Raw genomic sequence first — 20,856 nt, forward strand, 5'->3', positions numbered from 1 at the left:
TGACGTTCGAGGACACGTCAAGACTTGCAATATGGCCAAAGTTGCGCGAAGCCTTTATCAGACGGCGGGGTGGCTTCCTTCCCCAACAGACACAGATAACAAACAGTTCCGAGGGTCGCCCTTGGCGATACATCTCAATATGTTAAGTATGCGTTGGAACCAGTCTCTTGCCGCTCCCCTGGTAAGAACATTTGCTTGGCTGTGCCCGACTTTCCCGCTCGAACTATGACAACCTTGAACTTCATAACTACAGAGAACACCATCTCGCCTAACACTGACGACGCTAACAACCCACGAAAAAGGCAGCGGACCGCTTGCGATAGATGCAAAAGTAGAAAACAAAAGGTGGGAATATCAGAGGCTCTCGTTTCGCTCGTTTCCACTCATACGGCTCGGATAGTGTGATAATGCATATCCGCAATGCTCTAACTGCGCCAAGGCAGGCAAGGCTTGCAACAAACCACCAGAAATGGAGAGTCTGAGCGGTTCATACACTCGTGCCCTCGAGGATCAGGTTGCTTACCTTGAACAACGCCTCATGGTTATGGAGAATCAGCAAACGCGTGCTGTGCCGACACCGACCACGGACAATTTGCCGTCTCCTGTCAATGCCGAACATCCATTGACTCCAGGTATTGACACCGACGAAGTCAACGATACTCGACGAGTTGGAACTTCTTTGCGACAAGAGCCCAATGTTGCGGACGTCGTAGGCTTGTTATCTCTCGGCAACGGCACTGAATATGTTGGCTCATCATCGGGCTATGCACTGGCGACCGATCTTGGACGTTTGGTGCGAGCGACAGTATGGAACAAAGCTTTATGGGTGCCCACACCTCCCAGTCCTGAATCCGAGAGGCGCAATTCAAACTCTGATACCAGGAAGATTACTCTGCAAGAGCTACAACAACCTGCCAAGCCAGTTTCTGATGCCTTGGGCACGCGCTTAATTACCACATATCTTGTCCGCATTCACCCAAGATTTCCATTCTTATTTCCGCCAGACCTTTGGGAGATCCACCGTCGTCAAAGTCCTTGTCAAGCACCCCACGGAGTGTCCGAATTTTTGAACAGCTTTGCTTGTCCAGCATATAACGAAGATGGATTTGCTCTCTTCGTGCTAAACTTGGTATACTCTATAGGTGCACTGAATTTGCGCCTTACAGATCAGAGTTACAGAGATGTGGCACCAGAGCAGTTCTACATCTCTGCGATGCAACACGTCGCGAGCGTAAGAGAAGCATCGCCACTCGACAATTTGCAAGCGTTGGTGCTTCTGATCCTGTACCATCTACGCTCAGAGTCACGCAACGGCCTTTGGCATCTGACAGGCTTAGCTATGCGGACAGTAACAGATATTGGTCTACACCGCGAGGCATCGACCCGGAAATCGCCTCCATTACAAACCCAGCTTCAACGTCGCCTATTCTGGTCTGTGTGTGCTCTCGAGAGCATCCTTGCTGGTGCTTTAGGGAGGCCGATAAGTCTGTCTGACTGCGACATCGATCAGCCATTGCCATTGAGTATCGACGATAGCGATTATATGCAACGAGTCAATACGGATGTTATGCCTGGTCCCTTGATGCCCGGGCAAGAGGCATATCCACCTACAAATCTGACTCAATTCATTCTGCTATCGCAGCTTCGGACCTTTGAAGCTCGCATACAACGCACGATTTACAGGGTAGATCGAACGATAAGCGCCTTACAACCAAAGATGCATTGCCTGATATCAGATCTTGATGTATGGCGGGAGAATATGCTTCCAGCTCTACAGCCCAGTGAACACGAGCGTCTGATGCTGCACTTCCACCGCGATGTTAGGCTTCTTCTGCAACCATTCCTATCCACACTAGAGCAGAGCTCAGAGCTCTTCCGCAGATGTGTGGATTCTGCTGGACAGGTCTGTCAGATCCACAAACGACTGCATCAAACCCCCGAGTACGGACATAGTTTCGTCGCAGTTCACACTGTGTTCGTCTCGGGAATCACTCTCCTCTATGCGCTTTGGAAAGGAGGCAACTGGACTTTCAGCATCAGCAACGATATCCGTGCAGCTAGCTGTGTTCTGGCAATCATGGGCGAGCGTGCGCCCTGGATCAGACGGTTTCGTGATGAGTTTGATGCTTTGACAGAAGCGACTATGACTGCTTTGCAAAATGCGAGTTGTGAGACTGGTGTTGAGAACAGGAATGGAACAGCACCTGCACCCGATTTCACTACTTTTGATGGCTTGGAAATGACGGACGCTGCAGCATTGGAGATGGTTAGAGAACTATCGCAGTGGTTTCAATCGTAGGGTCATGTCAGATCAAAGAAAAATATTCCAGTTCCAGAACGTATTGTCCGATGTGCTTATATGGTTTTGTTTTTTCTTCCTAACGTAATTAATTGCACCGAGGCTGGCGTTTCCAATCTGCGCCTGTGCCCGCGCCGAGGCTGAGGATCCACAATCTTTGTCGAGAGCTGAATACGAAGTCTCCTTTTCATCTACACGCAAGTCATAACTTTCGCAAAATCTCTAGCATAATAGGACCATGACGACTCTCAAGGAAATACTTGCCCTCGAGCAAGTGGAACAGAACCGTAAGTGGAGCGATCGCGTACGGCCGTGGACCCACCGAGAACCATACCTAACTCTACCGTTGGGATAGGCTTCAAGAGCAAGCAAAACCCTCCACGAATGGGAAATACCCTACCAATTGCTTTCGGAGGATATACGATCGGTGTAGCAACCCAAGCTGCTTGCTATGCTATCCCTTCAAACCATAGGCTCTATGCAGTGAACGGAAATTTTCTGGGCCCAGCACTGACAGACCGCCCGGTGTTCATCAACACAAAAACATATCGATCAACCAAAACCTTTACCACGAAATTTGTCGAAGTCTGTCAAAAACAGGATGATGGCAAGGAGAGAGTATGTCTAGTAGCCCTAGTCGATTTCCACGTCGTCGAAGCAGAATCATTCATGGTATACTCTGCACCACCCAGCAAGCCATACTCGCCAGTCTCCGAATCCTGGACACCAGCAGAACGCAAGAAAACAATGGTGGAAGAAAAGATCCTCACCCAAGCCGATGTCGATAGACATGACAAACTCTTCAGTCTGATGAGCGAACTCATCGATATGAGATTCACACCTCAAAGCATACACGGACAAACCCTGCAAGGCTTTGCCAAAGGCCACAAAACCACTCAAGAACACCTTCCCCTCACCGACCGCTCATCAGCAGACTGGCTGCGCGTGCGCGAAAAAGTCTCCACACATGCTGAAAACGTCACATCCCTGGCTTTCCTCTTGGATGCAAGTATTTCTTTCCAACCGCTTGTGTTGCAGAGTATGCCGCTCACGGAATCTGGCGCTTGTTCGACTCTGGAATTTTCGCTGAAGTTTTTGACGCCCGAGATTGATATCAATGAGTTTCATTTGAGGGAGTGGAAGACGTATGCTGGAGATGCGGCGAGGACGTTTTCGGAAGCAAGGCTTTGGGATGGCAAGGGCAAGATGGTTGCGAGTATGTCTCAGACCTCTATCTTGAGGCCTCCCAAGAAGGCTGCGGTGAAGAAGTCGAAAATCTAGTATAGAGTTTTTGGACAAAGAAAAGATGATGTTACATGATGGAGACATAGAGAGGTTCTGCTCATATAAAATGTGTTCTCAGCAAGATCAGTAGATTAGAAACTTGATCCAGGCATTGCAGTTCTGGCGCGCATTTGTGGATTATATACTGTCAGAGAAGCATATCTAGCACGTACGGCCACAGTCAGCTGAAAACTGGGCATCCCGTCCGCTCTGCCATACATAAGCAGTTGAACGGCAGATTAGTACTACGGTGGGTGACCACGTGGGAATCCCTGCTGCTGTACGTTTTGCATTTTGCTTTTGTCTCTGCCATCGTCCGTATGCTGCTTCTGCTGTAGTGATAATGGCGGCAGTCGTCATTGTGGTGCCTGCGTTGCTTTTGTTTTGATGATGCTCAACGTTTGCGTAGTGTGGTTGTGTGGGCGAGATGCTTACGGATTGCGCTCATTGCCAGCCATTTGAAAACTGTGAAGCTCATCAGAAATCGCGCGATAAGAGAAGGTTGATTGCGTATGTATCATGAAGGCAGCCGAATTGGACTCTATAACGCCAGTACCTTGCTAAACCCATATGCTCTAGTTGATCAATTTGAACTGCTTCGCGTACCATGCAGAACCACCCACGAACGCCGTGACACCCGTCATCACAAGCAGCGAACCATAGCCAGATCCGAAAGCAAAAGGCGCATTGGACCTCCAATGATCTGCCTCGACCAATGCTTCACTCATGGGCCCCGAGACCACAGCACCGATTCCTTTGCCACAACTGAACAGCGAGATAATCATACCAGTCTCAGCGCCTGGGTATCCATTTTCGCGAATTGTCTTTGCCACGCCGGACCATGTTGTCGAGTAGCCGCCTGCGTAAACACCATACAGAATTGCGAACACGAATAGCATGGGCTTGATGGTGGCGAAGGTCCAGAAGACAAAGACGGCAACGACACTGCCGATACTGCAGACAAGGATACCCGTGGTAACATGGCATCGATCGCCGAGGTAGCCAATGAACATGGCTCCAATAATCTGTGCGCCGTTGATCAAAGCAATGGCCAGTGTACCATCTACAGCAGTGAACCCGACTGCCTGTGCAAAAGACGACAAGTAAACACTCGGCAAGAAGAATCCCAGTCCTTGGATGATACTGGCACTCTGCAAGATCCAGAAAGTTCTGCTTTTCAGGTAGCCGAATTCGACTTTTTGTGGTCCAACGTTGGTGTGGTGTCGCACAGGTAGGCGTGGCTTCATGAAGAAGAGTGCTGGAGTGGTGAGCACTACGGCAACAACAGCCCACGTCCTCAATGCAGTGCGGAAGCCGTACGTGCGAAGCACCCAATCCAGAGCAAAGGGGATGATGACACCTCCAGCGCCGCAAGATGCACAGATGCATCCGAATGCGAAGTTACGCCTCAGCACGAACCACTCATCCAGGTAAATGAACAGAGGGTAGTAGTGCATGGAAGCACCGATGGCGTACATTACACCTTGGGTTGCGATGAGCTGGCTGACTGACTTTGCGAAAGATGCACCGATAAGGGAAGCTATCATTATGACAAAGCCGACAAAGACACTTGGTCTACGGTATCGAGGATTCATTTTCAAAGCGATGAACCAGAAAGGAGCCGACACATACAACAGACCGGTCGCAGTGGTACCAATTGCTGCGACGCTGGAACCATTGCCTGCAAAGTGTTGCTCGTAATATGATTGGAAAACACCAAAACTGAAAGGAAAGCCTTGAGAATAACGTTAGACAAAGACTTGGTAGGAAAGAAGTAAGATGAGACCGTGAAAAGCTCATGACAAACTCACCCCAAGAGACGGCCTCAAATATCACACAGCTAGCCAGGAATAGCCATGCATCCTTACCACCATCAGCTGGAGGAAGAGAAAAGACTTCACCATCTTCGGCTCTACCAAAGACATTCAAAGTCTCGAGATCCTGGCTATCCTCAGGCTGTACAGGAACAGTCGAAAGCTCAATATCTCCAGTCCGGTCGTCGACACCCATAATCTAATAAGTCTCTTGTAACAAAAGTTGATGGAGAACCAAAATCAGCACGCAAAGAGAGTGGCCGAAAGAGGGCTGTTTAACCCCACGAGAAAACACGTTTTGACTTTCCGCCCCGCCTTTCAACGCCGCGCCCTTCGGTCGACGAGTCGATGACATCCACGGACGTCGCACTTGCCCGTCGGAAAGATGTTTGCTTCTGCTCGACAGCAGTGAGTCACTTTTATCTTTCGCCCTGCTTTCTCTCTAGACGAATCACCAGATGCCAACGCACGTCGTACCATCAAACCATTATCTCGATTCTGCCAAAATATCCTCCCAAGCCTTACTGGATTGTAACATCGAATGCAGGGTTCCAGTAGAGTTGGCCGGTCGTGCTTGCCGTATCGAGAGAGACTTTCTCATCACCAACAATGAAGTTGCTGATGACAAAATTATCGACAGTGACATTGTTACCATTGCCATCGTCCATGGCGGGCATGAAGCTCTCCGAGATGCCGATATTCTCGTACCCGCCACAGCTGCCAAACTCCTCGATCCATACATTCGAGATGGTGATGTTGCTGAGATTCTCTAGAGCATAGATTCGCATCAAAGGCCCAGAGATACCCTCGGCTCGTATGTTAGCAAACACAATGTTGCTGGCCGAGGAGTAAGTGTTGGCCGTGCTTGTGTTTGTAGCAGAGGTGGATGCTGTAGAGGGATCATAGACATTGTTACTGCCAATCAAGCCTGGGTTCGAGCCATTGCTGTTCCAGCGACTGTGTATGATGTTGATGTTGTCCACCTGGATATTGCTGAGGTTTCGAGATGCCCAGCCAAACTGGATGACTGGGGCGGTCGTGGCTTTCTGCACTGTGACATCTGACACAGTGACGTTCGAATAATAAATCTTGATTGTGTCATCATTACTGGTTGCAAGTGGTCAGCTCGTATTCGATATGTGCCTTTTGTGCCAACCTGTGTTGCTTACGTGTGATAGAATATATCTTGATAGACACTTCCGGGATATGCTTGCATACCGTCCGTCTGTCCAAAGAAAGCACCAACTTGTTTATAGTCCGTACACATGACAGAAAAAGCCGATATATCACCGTACCAATCCATGCTGTTGAATGGAGGGCTATTCAGTGTTGGCCCATCGACTATCCACGTCGTCTGTTGCCCATTAGGAACGGTGCCCTTCCACATCCGCAAAGGCGACCCATTCACATTGTGATTCTGGAACCCATACGTCGGATCTGCCTGATACACGTACTGTTCTCCTGAGAGCACGCCATGCCCTGTGGTCTTGATCAGCGAGGATGCAGTGTGAAACTCCACGGCACCCTTTACATAGGCTCCTGGTGCGAAGTAGAGCCAATCGACTGTCGCACTGAGATTAAGGTAATCCGTAGCAGTAGCGTAATACACGCCAGCCTTAAAGATGATTGTATTGGCTTCGGTGGTGTTCAGTCCAGTTATGCGACCTTCATCTACGACTAAGACATTTTCCGAGGTCTCATCAGGGACCAGAGACGCATCCTCGAAAGGACTGGCAAAGATAAGCAGCGAATCGAGAGGCTCTACAGCCATCAACGGCATGGAGTTCTCATCCATTTCATCGACATAGTAGGGCCCGTCTGCGGTGCTATCTTGTACATAGGAACAAGAGGGATCGCTACAACCATCATGAAATTCGTAGAGGTTGTCGTTGAACTCTACCGAGAACTTTGTGCCACTACCCTGGTCGTATGGTACTAGGATGAACAAATCACCGTTCGCGGTAGAAGTTGTGAAGTTGAGGTTGGTGGGTCTGATAACAAAGCTGTTGGATTCAATACTGAAGCCATCGAGTCGATGCACCTTGACCCAAGCATCCGCCGAGTAGAGAAACGAAGTCCAAGACATGGTCATGCCAATGGTTTCCTCGATGGTGATACCATCGTTCGCAGTAGTCTTTGAGGTCGGGTCATTGGGGACCAAGATGTTGCCCTGACCGTTGCGAGGTATTGTCTCATAGATAAACGAATCGTAGTAGATCTGATCCACAGAGTTGGCGACTTGGATTGAATATAGATGGCTTTGGCGCACAGAGGCTGGCTGAACAGGTGATTGGGTGATCTCGCCGGAGTCGTGCCACCAAGTCAAAAGTTTAGAATTACTGATGGTGTTATTACTAGACGTAGCGCGTGCGGTTGCGATACCAATGAGAAGGATCACCAGAGTCGAAGGGGTCCACATCTCTGATATGTTAAATTGGCCTGTTTGACGAGCGGTGCGGTCCGGTGCGTCCCTTTCGCGACGCAGGGAAAGAGGATGTGTATACAGAACTCGCGATGGAATTGTTGATTCTAAGTACCTGGAGCTGTGAACAGCCAGGTAGTCGACACGAAGAGCCCGCCGCCGCCTACGTAATTGCATTGATTGCTATTTGCTTCTTGATCATCCTAGATAGCGCAATTCGAATGGTGCGTCGAAGTGGATGTCCTATGCAGATCATCAAACGGTGATGATAGAGGGCATAGTCACTTGTAAAAGACATGGGGCATCTCGAGACTGCTGTGGCAGCTGTAGTCAGGCGGCCCAGAGCGGAAGACCGCAAATTCTTGCCTTGCAGAATTTTAGACAGCTTATTCCCAGCAAGAGGTCAATAAACAGTCGGGCCTAATGAACATCAGGTCGCGACGGTATAGGCACAACGGTTGCAATGTAAACAGTCGGCAATGAGCACAACGGGCAAATTGATGGAAAGCTTAACCGAGAAGGGCACTTCCGAGGCGCCTATCTTCGACAACTCCGATGGCCCTCACATGAGGCGTCTCGATAGGCTTCGTAACGTGAAGTAAGCTTATCCTGATAGCATTCGCAGTTCAATGCTTGTCACAATAAACATCTGGAGTCAGGGCTTGTCAGAGAACGAACATCATGAGAGAGAGGTGCATGTATGAAGTGACAAATCAAACAAACATGCCAAGCCCTGAAAGTCCACCTTCTCAGGCGCTTCCGCGACACATCTCTCCATTCCAATTATCTGCGACTTTGTCCAGTAATCATAAACGAGAGAGCCGACCGTGTTTGTTGCGTTGACATCATCCGATACGAAACTTTACGAAGCGTTTGAAAATTGCCATGCCACGCAATCCACACGAGCCGCTGTGAACGTTTTCGACGTCGCCACGCGAGTACGGGTACTCAGTATGCAAATTCATCACTGAAACCAGTTCATGCCATGTGGTTCTGAACGACAGTTCCACTCTCTCTATGCAATCACCACGCTCCGAACCGGGACAGTCGGCTCAAATGTCCATCCGTCGTCGATGTTTGTTCATGCGAGTGTATGCCACGACTCATGGACCGTAACCAAGGATCACCTCCCTAGTAAGACCGAAGCGAGTACTCCCCAAAGTGCTCGAATTGAGACTTCCTGAGAGTTTGAACTCTGCTTGAGGCTCTCGTTGATATTCCCAGAAGCTTGTTCTTGTCTCTCAACCCTTTCTGGTAACCGTTCGGGATTCTTGTATGGCCCTGAAGCTTGAACCTGGACAGACGACCGCGAATACGAGGCCAGTCGATTACCGAAGAGCCAGGCACACCTGTCCAAACGTGCCAAACATAAGGTGATACTGGTTGTTGTTGACCAGTATACTAAAGAAGCTCAACAAATATCCCAGGCAATAGTGCCTATTGAAGGCACAATATAGTATTTCTCAGCTCTTGAATGAGTGGAGATGAACAGCATGGTTATGCGTAGGTATGTATATATATGGAGTGGTCGGGCTGATCTTGCCATAATGCAGCAACCTTTGGCACCCGCGGCCAGCGTCTCTTGTCTCTCGTTCTATATACTCTTCAATCGTCATAACGAGCTCTGGCGGCCTTCATTATGGCTTTCACTACAGGCAAATTCATCACACTCCTTTGCTTACTCAACTCTTCCGTATCACAAGCTCTCAGCTGGTCTGCCGACTATGTGGATTGGAATCTTAATCAGAATGAAAGCGCAAATGGTCCGCTTGATTACTGGGGTGAATGGAAGGAGCATCCGAAGACACCTTCTCCTTCCAACTGGAGAATGCCCTTCTACATGTTAACGCTGGATCGTTACGTGGATGGACAACCTACGAACAACGATGCTAATGGCACAGTCTTTGAGCATGATGACTGGAGTACAAACCAGTTCCGATTCGGCGGAGATGCTATAGGCTTGATGAACAACCTGGACTGGATCCAAGATCTCGGCATCAAGGTAAGCAGATCCATCTCTCGTCTACTTCGTCGCGCCTCTTCACCCCAACTGTCCGGCACTGTAGCTAACCAGGTCCGCAGGCCATCTACTTCTCGGGCTCGCCTTTCATCAACCAGCCTTGGGCTTCCGATGGCTTTGGGCCACTCGACTTCACATTGCTCGACGCACATCATGGAACGATCACCGAATGGCGCCAACTGATCGAAGAGCTGCACCGTCGAGGCATGTACGCAATCATGGAAAACACAATCGGAACCATGGGAGATTTGCTGGCATTTGAAGGACACGAGAATGTAACAACTCCTTTCAACGCACATGAATACGATACTCTTTGGAAGAGCAGCCGAAGATACCTCGACTTCGAGGTCAACAATGAAGTACTTGAAGACTGTCAATACCCAGTCTTCTATGGCGACGATGGGTTTCCAGTCAACTCGTCAATCATGAGCGACTTCAACGGCCAATGTCGCAAGTCCGATTTCGATCAATACGGTGATATGAAGGGAGTGTACGTTATATTCAACACTTACATCATATAGCTATGCTGACCTCTTCACTTCAGGGGCTACGTTCCTCCATACCAAAGTCAACTTTCAAAATTCGCCAGTGTCCAAGATCGTCTTAGACTCTGGAAGTCTGATGTTCTTGAGAAGGTCAAGCATTTCAGCTGCATGCAGATCGCCATGCTAGACATCGACGGATTTCGTGTTGACAAGGCACTACAAACTCCCGTCGATGCGCTGGCCGAATGGGCTACATATCAGCGTGACTGTGCCCGTCAATATGGTAAAGAGAACTTCCTTATCACTGGCGAAGTCGTTGGTGAACTCAAGTTTTCCTCCGTGTTCTTCGGCAGAGGCAAATCTCCTGATACCTACTTTGATACCCAGCTCGATGGACAAAACGCTACTGGAGATACCGAGGGCTACATTCGTGAATTTGGCAACAATGCGCTTGATTCTACGAACTTCCATTATCCAACATACGTGAGTAGATAAGATCCAAGAGGGCTGAGAGTCTGGCTAACAAGAATGCGACGAAAGGGTGCCATGACAAGGTTTCTCGGACTCGACGGCGACATTGGCTTCGAAGGCGTCGACTTCGCCCAGCACTGGAACAGCTATCTGTTGACCGATGATTTTGTGAATGCCAACACTGGTCTTTTCGACCCTCGCCATATGTTCGGTATGACGAACCAAGGTATGTTGGCTTTCTCCTTCCTTTTACTGGCTGAACTTAACAAAACCTGACTATGATTCCAGACGTCTTCAGATGGCCATCGCTCATGAATGGAACGCAAAGGCAGGTTCTTGGGTTCTTCATAACCTTCTTGGAAATGCCTGGTATCCCCGAGTTGATCTGGGGAGACGAAGTCGAGTATAAAGTCCTCGAGAACCTTGCTGCCGATTACATCTTTGGCAGACAACCCATGGCTTCATCGACTGCCTGGCAAATGCATGCATGCTACAAAGTGGGAGCTGCAGGCAACGGTTATTATGATATGCCCTTTGGCGATGCGCTCACAGCTTGCGAAGACGATACAGTCAGTCTTGATCAGAGAAACGCAGCTCACCCTCTGCGAAACTTGATCAAGCGCATGTTTGAATTACGTACGGTCTACCCCGTTCTGAACGATGGATTCAGTCTACAGACACTCTTCTTCGAAACCCACGACATATTTCTTCCTCATAGCGGCCTTCTGCCGACACCTCTCGGAATCTGGAGCGTTTATCGCGGCCGCACACCTAACATCCAGGACTTGTCTGGCGAAGGAATGGGTAATCAAGGTGTCTGGCTCATCTACTCGAACCAGAATGAGACAGTTCACTACTCATACGACTGTAGCAACTCCTCTGGATCCCTCATTGCACCATTCCCAGAAGGTACCACCGTCAAAAATCTGTTCTATCCTTACCAAGAGTACACTCTCAATTTATCTACCGCAAAACTTGGTATTGAAGGGTCAAATGAGATCAACGGCTGTTTGCCCGGTATTGAGCTTGAACCATGGGGCTGGCGCGCATTTGTCCCGATCGACATGTTCGTTGCAGCTGCTCCGGTCATCACTGGCGCTATCCCTCGTCACGACGCCAGGATCGAGACTACAGTAGATCTGGACGATACGCTCACAGTCCCTGTCACATTGTTGTTCAGCCGGGAGATGAACTGCAGCTCAATCTTGGACTCTATCAGCTTCAAATCTACAACACAGACTGGCATCATGCCATACTTTGAACCTTCCAGTGTCTCATGCAAGAACATCACAACAAACGCTTCTCAGAACTTCGTTGGAGAGACACTTTCAACTTTCGAATGGTCTGCAATTCTTGCAAACGTTAGCCATGGTGTGCACACTTATACAGTAAGCAACGCGACCAGTGTTGAAGGAACCGCCTTCACGAACACCAATGATCGCTTCATGCTCCGAGTGGGCCGTAGGGACAACCCGGTGGTCTTCACGAGTGCAAACTACACCACTGGCCTCGTTCAGCGCGACACTGCAACAGGTGCGTTGGAGTTGATTCCTAAAGCCGCTGGTGCTTCGCTATGGCGATACTCTACGAATTACGGATCAAGTTGGTCAAATTGGACCACCTATACTGGCGATGCGACTACAATCGAAGAGCAAGCTTGGTCTGGTACCAACGCTCAAAAGTGGAAGGGCATACATGTTGTAAGCCAGTATTGGTCAGAACTCTTAGGCTCTACGGAACACATTCAACACTCTGATCTTGAGTTTGATGTTCCTGGAAGATGGCCTCATGTTCACGTCCAAGGACCCTGGAATCAATATGGCTATGATGGTGGTCTCGACGACAAGATGCATCAAGATTCAGAAGGCATCTGGAACTTTGATCTCTCTTCTGAGTGGAACACATCTGTCATCTTGAACGTATGGGGAATGAACCGTGACGGGTTCCCTGACAAGTCGAAAGCGTACGGAGATGTCGATGGCGACAACGTGCTCGACTGGGTCCCACCAGACAGTCTGTCCTTCAATCAGATCAACATATCTGCACCCGGTTGGCCATACACTGCAGTGAGAATCGCGGTGAACGATGGGTCTATGCGCTACACCATCACACCAGTCGGATCTGCACAGAGACAGCTTGCTTTGTATATCTTGCTGGCCCTCGTACCTCTTATCACTGCCTGCTTGGCAGTCGCAATTTATCTTGGCTCTTTCTACCGCCTGAAGTACAACTCGATCGGTCTCACGAAGCGAAGTTACCCTTTCCATCAATTCCAGAAAAAGAAGAGCTTCTCGGATATGCTGCCACTGTCCTTCAACAAGACCTCAGAAAAGCAGAGTATATCAGATATCGCCGAGGCCAGCCAGAATGTTATGGCTACCACCGAGGCTTGCAGAACAATCTTGATTGCCACCATGGAGTATGCCATCATGGATGAGTGGGACATCTCGATCAAGATTGGGGGTTTGGGTGTAATGTCATCGCTCATGGCGAAACATCTCACTCATCACAATCTCATTTGGGTCGTGCCGTGCGTTGGAGATGTTGTGTATCCCATCGACAAAGTCATGAATCCCATTCAGATCACGATCATGGGAAAGCAGTACCTCATCGATTGTCAGATCCATGTCGTAGGCAAGATCACATACGTCCTGCTCGATGCGCCGCTGTTCCGGCAACAAACAAAGAAGGAGCCATACCCAGCTCGTATGGATGATATGGACAGTGCCATCTACTACTCAGCTTGGAACTCATGCATTGCTGAAGTGATCAGGCGTCATCCTGAGATCGACATCTACCACATCAACGATTATCACGGCGCCGTTGCACCACTGCACCTTCTCCCTCGAGTCATTCCTGTTTGCCTGTCACTTCATAACGCAGAGTTTCAAGGCTTGTGGTCTATCTCAACACCACAGAAGCTGCAGGAAATGAGCGATGTTTTCAACCTCGACAAATCGCTGATTCGCAAATATGTGCAGTTCGGCGACAACTTCAATCTATTGCACGCTGGAACCAGTTATCTGCGAGTCCATCAAAAGGGCTTCGGAGCCGTTGGAGTTTCAAAGAAGTACGGAGCTCGTTCGTTCGCCCGCTACCCTATCTTCTGGGGGCTTCCCAAAGTTGGCATTCTACCGAATCCCGACCCATCTGATGTAGAGCACTTCAACAAATGCCTGCCGGATCCGAATGTCACCATTGACCAGGAGTATGAAGCTTCTCGCGGTGCAATGCGCAAACAAGCTCAGCAATGGGCCAACCTCGACGTTGATGAAACAGCCGAGCTGTTTGTGTTTGTTGGAAGGTGGAGCATGCAAAAAGGCATCGATCTGATTGCAGATGTCTTCCCTAGAGTGCTTGAAGACAATCCCAAAGCCCAACTGATCTGCGTGGGACCTGTCATCGATTTGTATGGCAAGTTTGCCGCCCTCAAACTCGACCACCTGATGAAAAGGTACCCTGGTAGAGTTTACTCGAAGCCGATGTTTGTCTATGTACCACCATTTGTTCACGCAGGTGCAGAGTGGGCACTTATCCCTTCACGCGATGAACCTTTCGGGTTGGTCTCAGTCGAATTTGGCCGTAAAGGAGCACTCGGTATCGGAGCCAGAGTTGGAGGCCTCGGTCAAATGCCTGGATGGTGGTTCTCAGTGGAGTCATCAGGAACCAAACACATGCTGAATCAGTTCAAGATGGTCATCGATGGCGCATTGAAGTCAACCCATGAGACAAGAGCTCTCATGCGAGCCAGGTCCAAGAACCAAAGGTTCCCGGTCGCTCAGTGGGTTGAAGATCTCGAGATTCTCCAGGCGAAAGCCATCAAAATCAACACCAAGGTCCAAGATGGCTCGACTTCGGTTTTGAACACTCCAATCAGCACGCCACCTCGTTCACGAGTTCCATCTCGTGTGACGTCGCCAGTGGCCTCCAGATCACCTTCGCCTACACTTGAAGAAACACCACGACCCCAGCTCAGGCGTCGACTGTCCAGTCTGCTATATCCCGCCCATCCATCGGCAGAACAGTTCTTGCCTTTCCGTCGCCGACTGTCATCTCTCTTCCCCGTATCACGCCGTACGCCTTTCAAAGTCTCGAGCACCGGCATCGATGTCCCTGTGGAGGCTGACGAATCTCGCGATGAGATCGGTATTTTGCCACAATCGCCTCCAAGAAGTCGGCATGGTACAGCTGGAAGTCTAAGCGAAGCTGTCCCACGAAGTGTCTTCAATCCTAGCTTCTGTTGCTCAGAGGAAACCAACTTGCCAGGTGAGATCACCAGACCTACACTTGCCCATTACAGACGTACCTCTACGCTTAGTGTCGGTGAGGTCGTAGGCGAGAAGACCGACTTCAATCTGCAGAACGTTGATCAATCGTTCACTGATTCTCAACTCGACTATTATCGTATCTACGAGAAGATGCTGGGTTCTCTGACTGCAAAGAGCTCTGAAGGCAAACTTTGTATCGAGACCTTTTTGCATCTGGCAGAGAAGAACTGGTACCAACGATTTGGTGAGGCCAAGCTTGGTCGAGCTGTCATCTCTCCACCGGATGTAGGCAGCAAGAAGTTTGGATTCAAAGGCGTGTCTGTCACAGTCAGTGAGGCAAGTTCCATCAGCGAAGGCGAACGCACGGATAGTGTGGGTGCTAGCTCTCAGAACAGTGCAGAACAATTCTTCACCAACGCCCATTATAAGGCACCAACTGGTGTCTCGAGGCTGTTGATGTCGAAGCTGCCTTATATCGCCTCTGATTGGCCTTTGTACGCTTATCTCCTTGCGTTTGGACAGATCATCGCTATCAACAGTCACCAAATCACCATCATCACTGGAGCCCAGGGTGAAAATGCGATTAAGCTATATATCGTAGCCTCGATATACTTGGCAGGATCGCTCTTCTGGTGGCTGATGGTTCGTAAACTAGCATCCCGATTTGCACTTTCCTTGCCTTTCCTGTTCTACGGATTGGCGTTCTTCCTGGTTGGCGTCGCACCATACGGAGCCACTCCAAACAGCCGTGGTTGGATTCAAGATATCTCGAGCGGCTTTTACTCGTTCGCATCAGCATCTGGATCCTTGTACTTTGCCTTGAACTTTGCAAGTGAGGGTGGTGTTCCAATCCAAACGATGATTTTCAGAGCCACTGTCGTTCAGGGCGTACAACAACTCTGGGTTGCTGCACTGTGGGCATGGGGAACAACAATGAGTTCTCACCACACTGCAAAGTTCACGGACACCATCATGAACTCGAAGGTTCTTCTGGCTATCATGGCACCAATCGCTGTTATCTTCATGGCAATCGGTCTTGTGCTTGTTTTCGGCTTACCAGAGTACTACCGCAACACGCCAGGAAAATCGCCTTCGTTCTATACCAGCATGTGGAAGCGCAAAACAGTCATGTGGTTCTTTGTCGCCATCGTTATTCAGAATTACTGGCTGTCGGCGCCAACCGGACGGAACTGGCAATATCTTTTCAGCAGCACCCAAGCGCCGATCTGGGTCATCGTTCTGTTACTGCTCTTCTTCTTCATATTCATCTGGAGCGTTGCCCTCTACACTCTTTCACGCTTTTCCGAGTATCACTCTTGGTTCTTGCCCATCTTTAGCGCTGGCCTCGGTGCTCCGCGTTGGTGTCAGATGCTCTGGAGCACTTCTGGCATGGGTCTCTATTTACCATGGGGCTCAGCCGTTAGCAGTGCAATCGCGGGTAGATCTCTGTGGTTATGGCTTGGCGTGCTCGATGCCCTAAATGGCGTTGGCATTAGCACTATGCTTTTGCAAACTCTTACTCGCCATCACGTCGCGGTTACCCTCACTGCTGCTCAAGTCTTGGGTTCAATTGCTACTATTGCAGCTCGTGCATCAGCACCTGATGCTACAGGACCCGGCTCTGTCTTCCCCAATCTGGTGGTAAGCTCGAGTGGACTCGGTGCTTGGGAGTTTTGGGTTGCGCTTATGTTCCAGATGGCTTTGCCCTGTGGATTTTTCATGTTCTTCCGTAACGAACAATTGTTCAAGCCTTAATGGCTTTGATGCGGATATCTTTTCTTTTGTCAATATTCTCAGCCATGCTTAGAGGATCAAATATGCCGAGTCAGAGATAGATATTCTTTAGTAGATATAATGTATAATGTATCAGTCTTTCCTTATAGAATATTTGAATTCTTGACTCAAGACTCTCGAGGGCGTTCTTGCATAAGTTGTGCAAGCCAAGCAAGACCGGAGCGGAATTGGAAGCGGCGGAAGATATCGTCTTAGCAGCCTTGGAGCTTTAGCCGCGAGACTCTTCCCTAAGTCCCCTCGCTTAACACGGAACTTCGTCCTTTCACGGACACGTGCTTCTAGGAACGCAGCAACAATCTTAGTAACCCAAAAAGACGCCTCCTTACTCCATTCTATCTAAGAGGATCTACGGCGCCTTTAGTCTCTCCGAGACGTTAGAAGTGCTTAGCTCGATATTTTGTTGTTCCCGTGTAGGACTCAAGTTCAACGTGCAGATATTGGAAATTGCACGCTGACTTAAGACTTGGATCTTCTGGGTCCCGAATTTTCAACAGATAAGGGACAGTGATGGTTACAGAGAAAAAATGTTCATCCTTTAGGAGCCCTTCTAATATCGAGCCGCTACGAGCTAAACAGACGTTAGAACAGCCGTTGAGCTGAAGTGCGGAGCATGACTTTTGAGCCTCGCTACAGGCCGAAAAGGCGTCAGGATTCATTCTTTTACTCCTGCGTCTCATCTTTGCTCCTTAATTGTATGGCTAGCCCTGCCGATTTCCAGACTAGCTAAGCCTTTCTGAGATCGACGTTGGCTGCCTAAGAGGATGCTTAAGTCAGTCATCATGCACGGCGTATACTGCAATAAGCGAGAGTCGATGGTACGTTCTCTAGAACAAAGATGGACAGGGTGTTAAGAACAGTCGGTGTCGAAAGGACATAAGTGTCGGTAAACAAGTGCGCATTGGAGCTAACTATGGCACGAGATCATTGTGTACATCTCTCAGATTTCTGGAAGCCGGATGGGTGTACATCCTTCGACATTATAAACATAATGCATGACCCTAGGGAGATTTTAACGTCCATGCGGCGGAAATTGACTTCGATATAGATCCAGATTTCCTCTAAAACGACATGTCTTTTCGTGAGCTAAATTATCTAGACATAACGACAATTCGATCCTTCGAAAGCGATCCTTAAGATGCATACGCTACGAAGCAAAAGGTATAAGTTGACGCTCAAGGCCGCAAAGCAGGAAAGCTCCTTCCATTCATAGTACCTTTATTTTTAGAATGTGAGCTTTCTTCGGATTGGCCTTAGCCTCGACATGGACGGTCGCAACAGCATTAGCGTTCAATGGCATAACAGAGACCGTCACTGTAACTCATACATCTTAGTCAACAATCGTTTCATGCCCTTCGCCGCAGACAGTCACGATTTGCAACTCTAAGTGTGCGGCTCCGACTTCGATCTCTGCTAACAAGGCTAATGTTGTTTATTAGACTGTGTCTGACTGTCAAGCTGGCTAGGTCGTCAACATTGATGGTACTCCGACGACTCTCGCATAGGCAACTGCATTAACTTTCGAGACGACTATTAGCGACTTTGTCTTTGTCCCCGAATTAGCCACGAACAACGACTTCACTGCCAGCGCCACGGTTACTAATGTCGTATATCCATCATCGATGACTGGTTTCAGCGGTCAGGTGGTTACATGTCAGACCGGAGTCACCACCATTAGCAGCGATGGTGCCGTTCTTACCAATTGTCCCTACACGGTGCAGTCGACCGTCCTCGGGTTGACGGCGACTGGAGCTGGTAGCCTGCTAACCGCCGTCGTGTCTTTAGCTGACTATATTGTAAAGATCATCTACATATATGTCATTGAAGTCATCGTGGAACAAGTTCCCACGACTATCACGAGGACAGCGACCAGTATTCTTACCACGACCTAGACGGAGCTGTTAAAGACAACAACAAATGTTACTCTCACCACGATCCAGATAGAACTTGTTACAATCACGAACGGCGTCGTCACCACGATCCAGACAGAGCTTATGACCAGCGCGACCACGACACAGACAGAGCCTGCAACAACCGCGAACAGTGCCCTGCCCATAATTACCACTGTCGCTGATGTCACCTTTTTGCTAGAGTATGATACGGCATACGATAGATTGCTGTTAATGGGCTTCGCAAGCGTTAGATCATCGGTCCGCCTTCGGTCCCTGCTGGTCTAAGTGTATGTCTCGTTCAATGTGCTAAGCAAGTAGTCTGCCGAGCTGCGTCCTTCGTGGAACGCTTTTCGTTGTGTGTTTCCTTGACTCAGTTCGACGTACAGAGCCGAAGAGTCTCTTAAGGCGAGATTTTCGCGACTGTAATCTTCCGACCATCTACATCGACGAGCTTAAGATCGTCTGCAGGTGCATCGACGCCGGCAAGTTCTCGATCGTCAACCAATCCTGGGCCCTCTTTAAGGCCGAATGCCCCTTCGAGTGTTATAGAAAGCACGAGTACCAGTGGTTCCGAAGGCGTTAGCAGCAGTCCCGTGTCTACTTCAAGCACCAAGATCGGCTCAAGCAGTGTCCCATATCCCATAACCAACACTTCGGTCAGGTCGACGTCATTGAGTACGCGCAGCAGCCTCAACCCGAGTGTTCCTGTGTCTGTAACTACACCATCTGTTACGCTTGTGACTTCGAGCTCAAGCTCTAGCGAGACCTCGTCGTCTTTGAGCTCCGCGATATCGAACTCGAGTTCATTGATGTCTTCCCCGTCGCCCACATCCAGCAGCAGTCTTAGCTCGAGCGTTAATCCTCCAGCCACCAACTCGTCGACGACTTCATCGATGAGCACCACACCTGTTGCCCCACTCACTGGTTGTGCTGTTGCAAGCGGTATCTTAGGATATACTCCTGCCGTATCTTACTGCTCTTCAGCCTATCCGGTGACAACATACACTACCTTGCTCAATGCTACAATCACCAATATCGTCACCACCTCAGTTCCCACCTCCACTACCTACAGTAGCCTTACTCTGCCTGTTCAGACGGCTGTGGAGACAGATCAGGAGACTGTGTATCTTTCCAGCACCTTCTCGACAGAGTCTACGGTTATAGAGACAACGACGACGTAAGATTTCTACACATGATCCATCTTTAGCCCTTCATACTAACGAAGCATCGCAGTACCTTGACAGTCACCACCACCCCTCAGGCAACGTTCACAGTGCGTAGAAGACAAGCGGCGCCTTCAGCTCAAGCCAGCATTTTCTCGAGTATCATGTCTCGTCGAGCCTCAGATATCGCTTTGGTGTGCTCCTGCCTCCAGACCCCAGCGACAACTTCTGTCACGAGTACGGAAACAGTCCTGAGTACAACAGTCGCCACCCCAGTTGTCAGCGCCAACAACACCATCACACCACCTCCAGTGACAATCCAAGTCACCGAAACAGCATTCATCACCGAAGTCGTGTCCGTCACAGACCTCACCAGCACCACGACCACGCAAACCGCCACAGCAACCGCCACCGCTCCTGCCACATGCCAAAACTTTTTCACCTGCTCAGAAGGTGTCGATGCTTCCTGTGACCCGAACTCTGGCGGGTATTGCCTCTGCACCGAGATCGCCGGCACCGGGCAAGGCTTCTGCACTTCCTTTAGCACATACACCGTGGGCTGCACCACCAGTTCCGACTGTGGAGAAAACATGCTTTGCGCTCTGAATACTTGCATCGGTAACGTGTGTATCCCTAACGTAGACGCGATTTGCGCCAATCCTGGCGGACAGGCGGAAGCTCGTCGCAGGTTCCGCAGAGGGGCGACACGGAGATCTGTGTGGAATGCGCCGCTTGGGAAACCTGTGGATATGTATAATGGTCTTGATGCGTGAGGTTTGCCTAGTGTAGTGTGGCCTTTACGGAATGGAAGACCGCCGAGTAGATTTGAGGGTGGTCTGAATACTCGGTGCCACTCTTGACCTATGTAATATGCAACCTTGACAATGATATACAAATCGTACGATCAACACCTCTTCAACTTAACTTTCACCTGCCATCTAGAATAT

At 49.5% G+C, this 20,856-nt stretch overlaps 6 protein-coding genes across 6 annotated transcripts; 4 read left to right on the plus strand and 2 right to left on the minus strand.

Moving 5' to 3' along the window:
- Window positions 1–139: 139 nt before the first annotated feature.
- On the plus strand, window positions 140–2,299 carry M436DRAFT_70281 (uncharacterized protein; the record flags this gene model as incomplete). The annotated part of the gene is made up of 3 exons (XM_013574919.1): window positions 140–181; window positions 256–345; window positions 401–2,299. The coding sequence occupies 3 exons, from the start codon at window positions 140–142 to the stop codon at window positions 2,297–2,299; spliced, it is 2,031 nt and encodes a 676-aa protein (XP_013430373.1).
- Window positions 2,300–2,537: 238 nt separating this feature from the next.
- M436DRAFT_39642 (acyl-CoA thioesterase II) lies at window positions 2,538–3,580 on the plus strand (the record flags this gene model as incomplete). Its single annotated transcript, XM_013574583.1, has 2 exons — window positions 2,538–2,586; window positions 2,655–3,580. 2 exons carry the CDS (start codon window positions 2,538–2,540, stop codon window positions 3,578–3,580), a joined length of 975 nt encoding a protein of 324 aa, XP_013430037.1.
- A 578-nt stretch (window positions 3,581–4,158) lies between these two features.
- Window positions 4,159–5,593, minus strand: M436DRAFT_39931 (MFS general substrate transporter; the record flags this gene model as incomplete). The annotated part of the gene is made up of 2 exons (XM_013574643.1): window positions 4,159–5,318; window positions 5,395–5,593. The coding sequence occupies 2 exons, from the start codon at window positions 5,591–5,593 to the stop codon at window positions 4,159–4,161; spliced, it is 1,359 nt and encodes a 452-aa protein (XP_013430097.1).
- Window positions 5,594–5,918: 325 nt separating this feature from the next.
- M436DRAFT_70284 (glycoside hydrolase) lies at window positions 5,919–7,816 on the minus strand (the record flags this gene model as incomplete). Its single annotated transcript, XM_013574920.1, has 2 exons — window positions 5,919–6,504; window positions 6,567–7,816. 2 exons carry the CDS (start codon window positions 7,814–7,816, stop codon window positions 5,919–5,921), a joined length of 1,836 nt encoding a protein of 611 aa, XP_013430374.1.
- A 1,642-nt stretch (window positions 7,817–9,458) lies between these two features.
- M436DRAFT_61172 (uncharacterized protein) lies at window positions 9,459–16,818 on the plus strand (the record flags this gene model as incomplete). Its single annotated transcript, XM_013574816.1, has 5 exons — window positions 9,459–9,821; window positions 9,902–10,329; window positions 10,384–10,807; window positions 10,865–11,021; window positions 11,084–16,818. The coding sequence occupies 5 exons, from the start codon at window positions 9,459–9,461 to the stop codon at window positions 16,816–16,818; spliced, it is 7,107 nt and encodes a 2,368-aa protein (XP_013430270.1).
- Window positions 16,819–17,992: 1,174 nt separating this feature from the next.
- M436DRAFT_61173 (uncharacterized protein) lies at window positions 17,993–20,682 on the plus strand (the record flags this gene model as incomplete). Its single annotated transcript, XM_013574817.1, has 6 exons — window positions 17,993–18,015; window positions 18,294–18,336; window positions 18,381–18,650; window positions 18,795–18,946; window positions 19,204–19,923; window positions 19,980–20,682. The coding sequence occupies 6 exons, from the start codon at window positions 17,993–17,995 to the stop codon at window positions 20,680–20,682; spliced, it is 1,911 nt and encodes a 636-aa protein (XP_013430271.1).
- Window positions 20,683–20,856: the final 174 nt, after the last annotated feature.

This window comes from Aureobasidium namibiae (genome assembly GCF_000721765.1).
Source record: "Aureobasidium namibiae CBS 147.97 unplaced genomic scaffold scaffold_3, whole genome shotgun sequence".
Taxonomy (NCBI): Eukaryota; Fungi; Ascomycota; class Dothideomycetes; order Dothideales; family Saccotheciaceae; genus Aureobasidium; species Aureobasidium namibiae.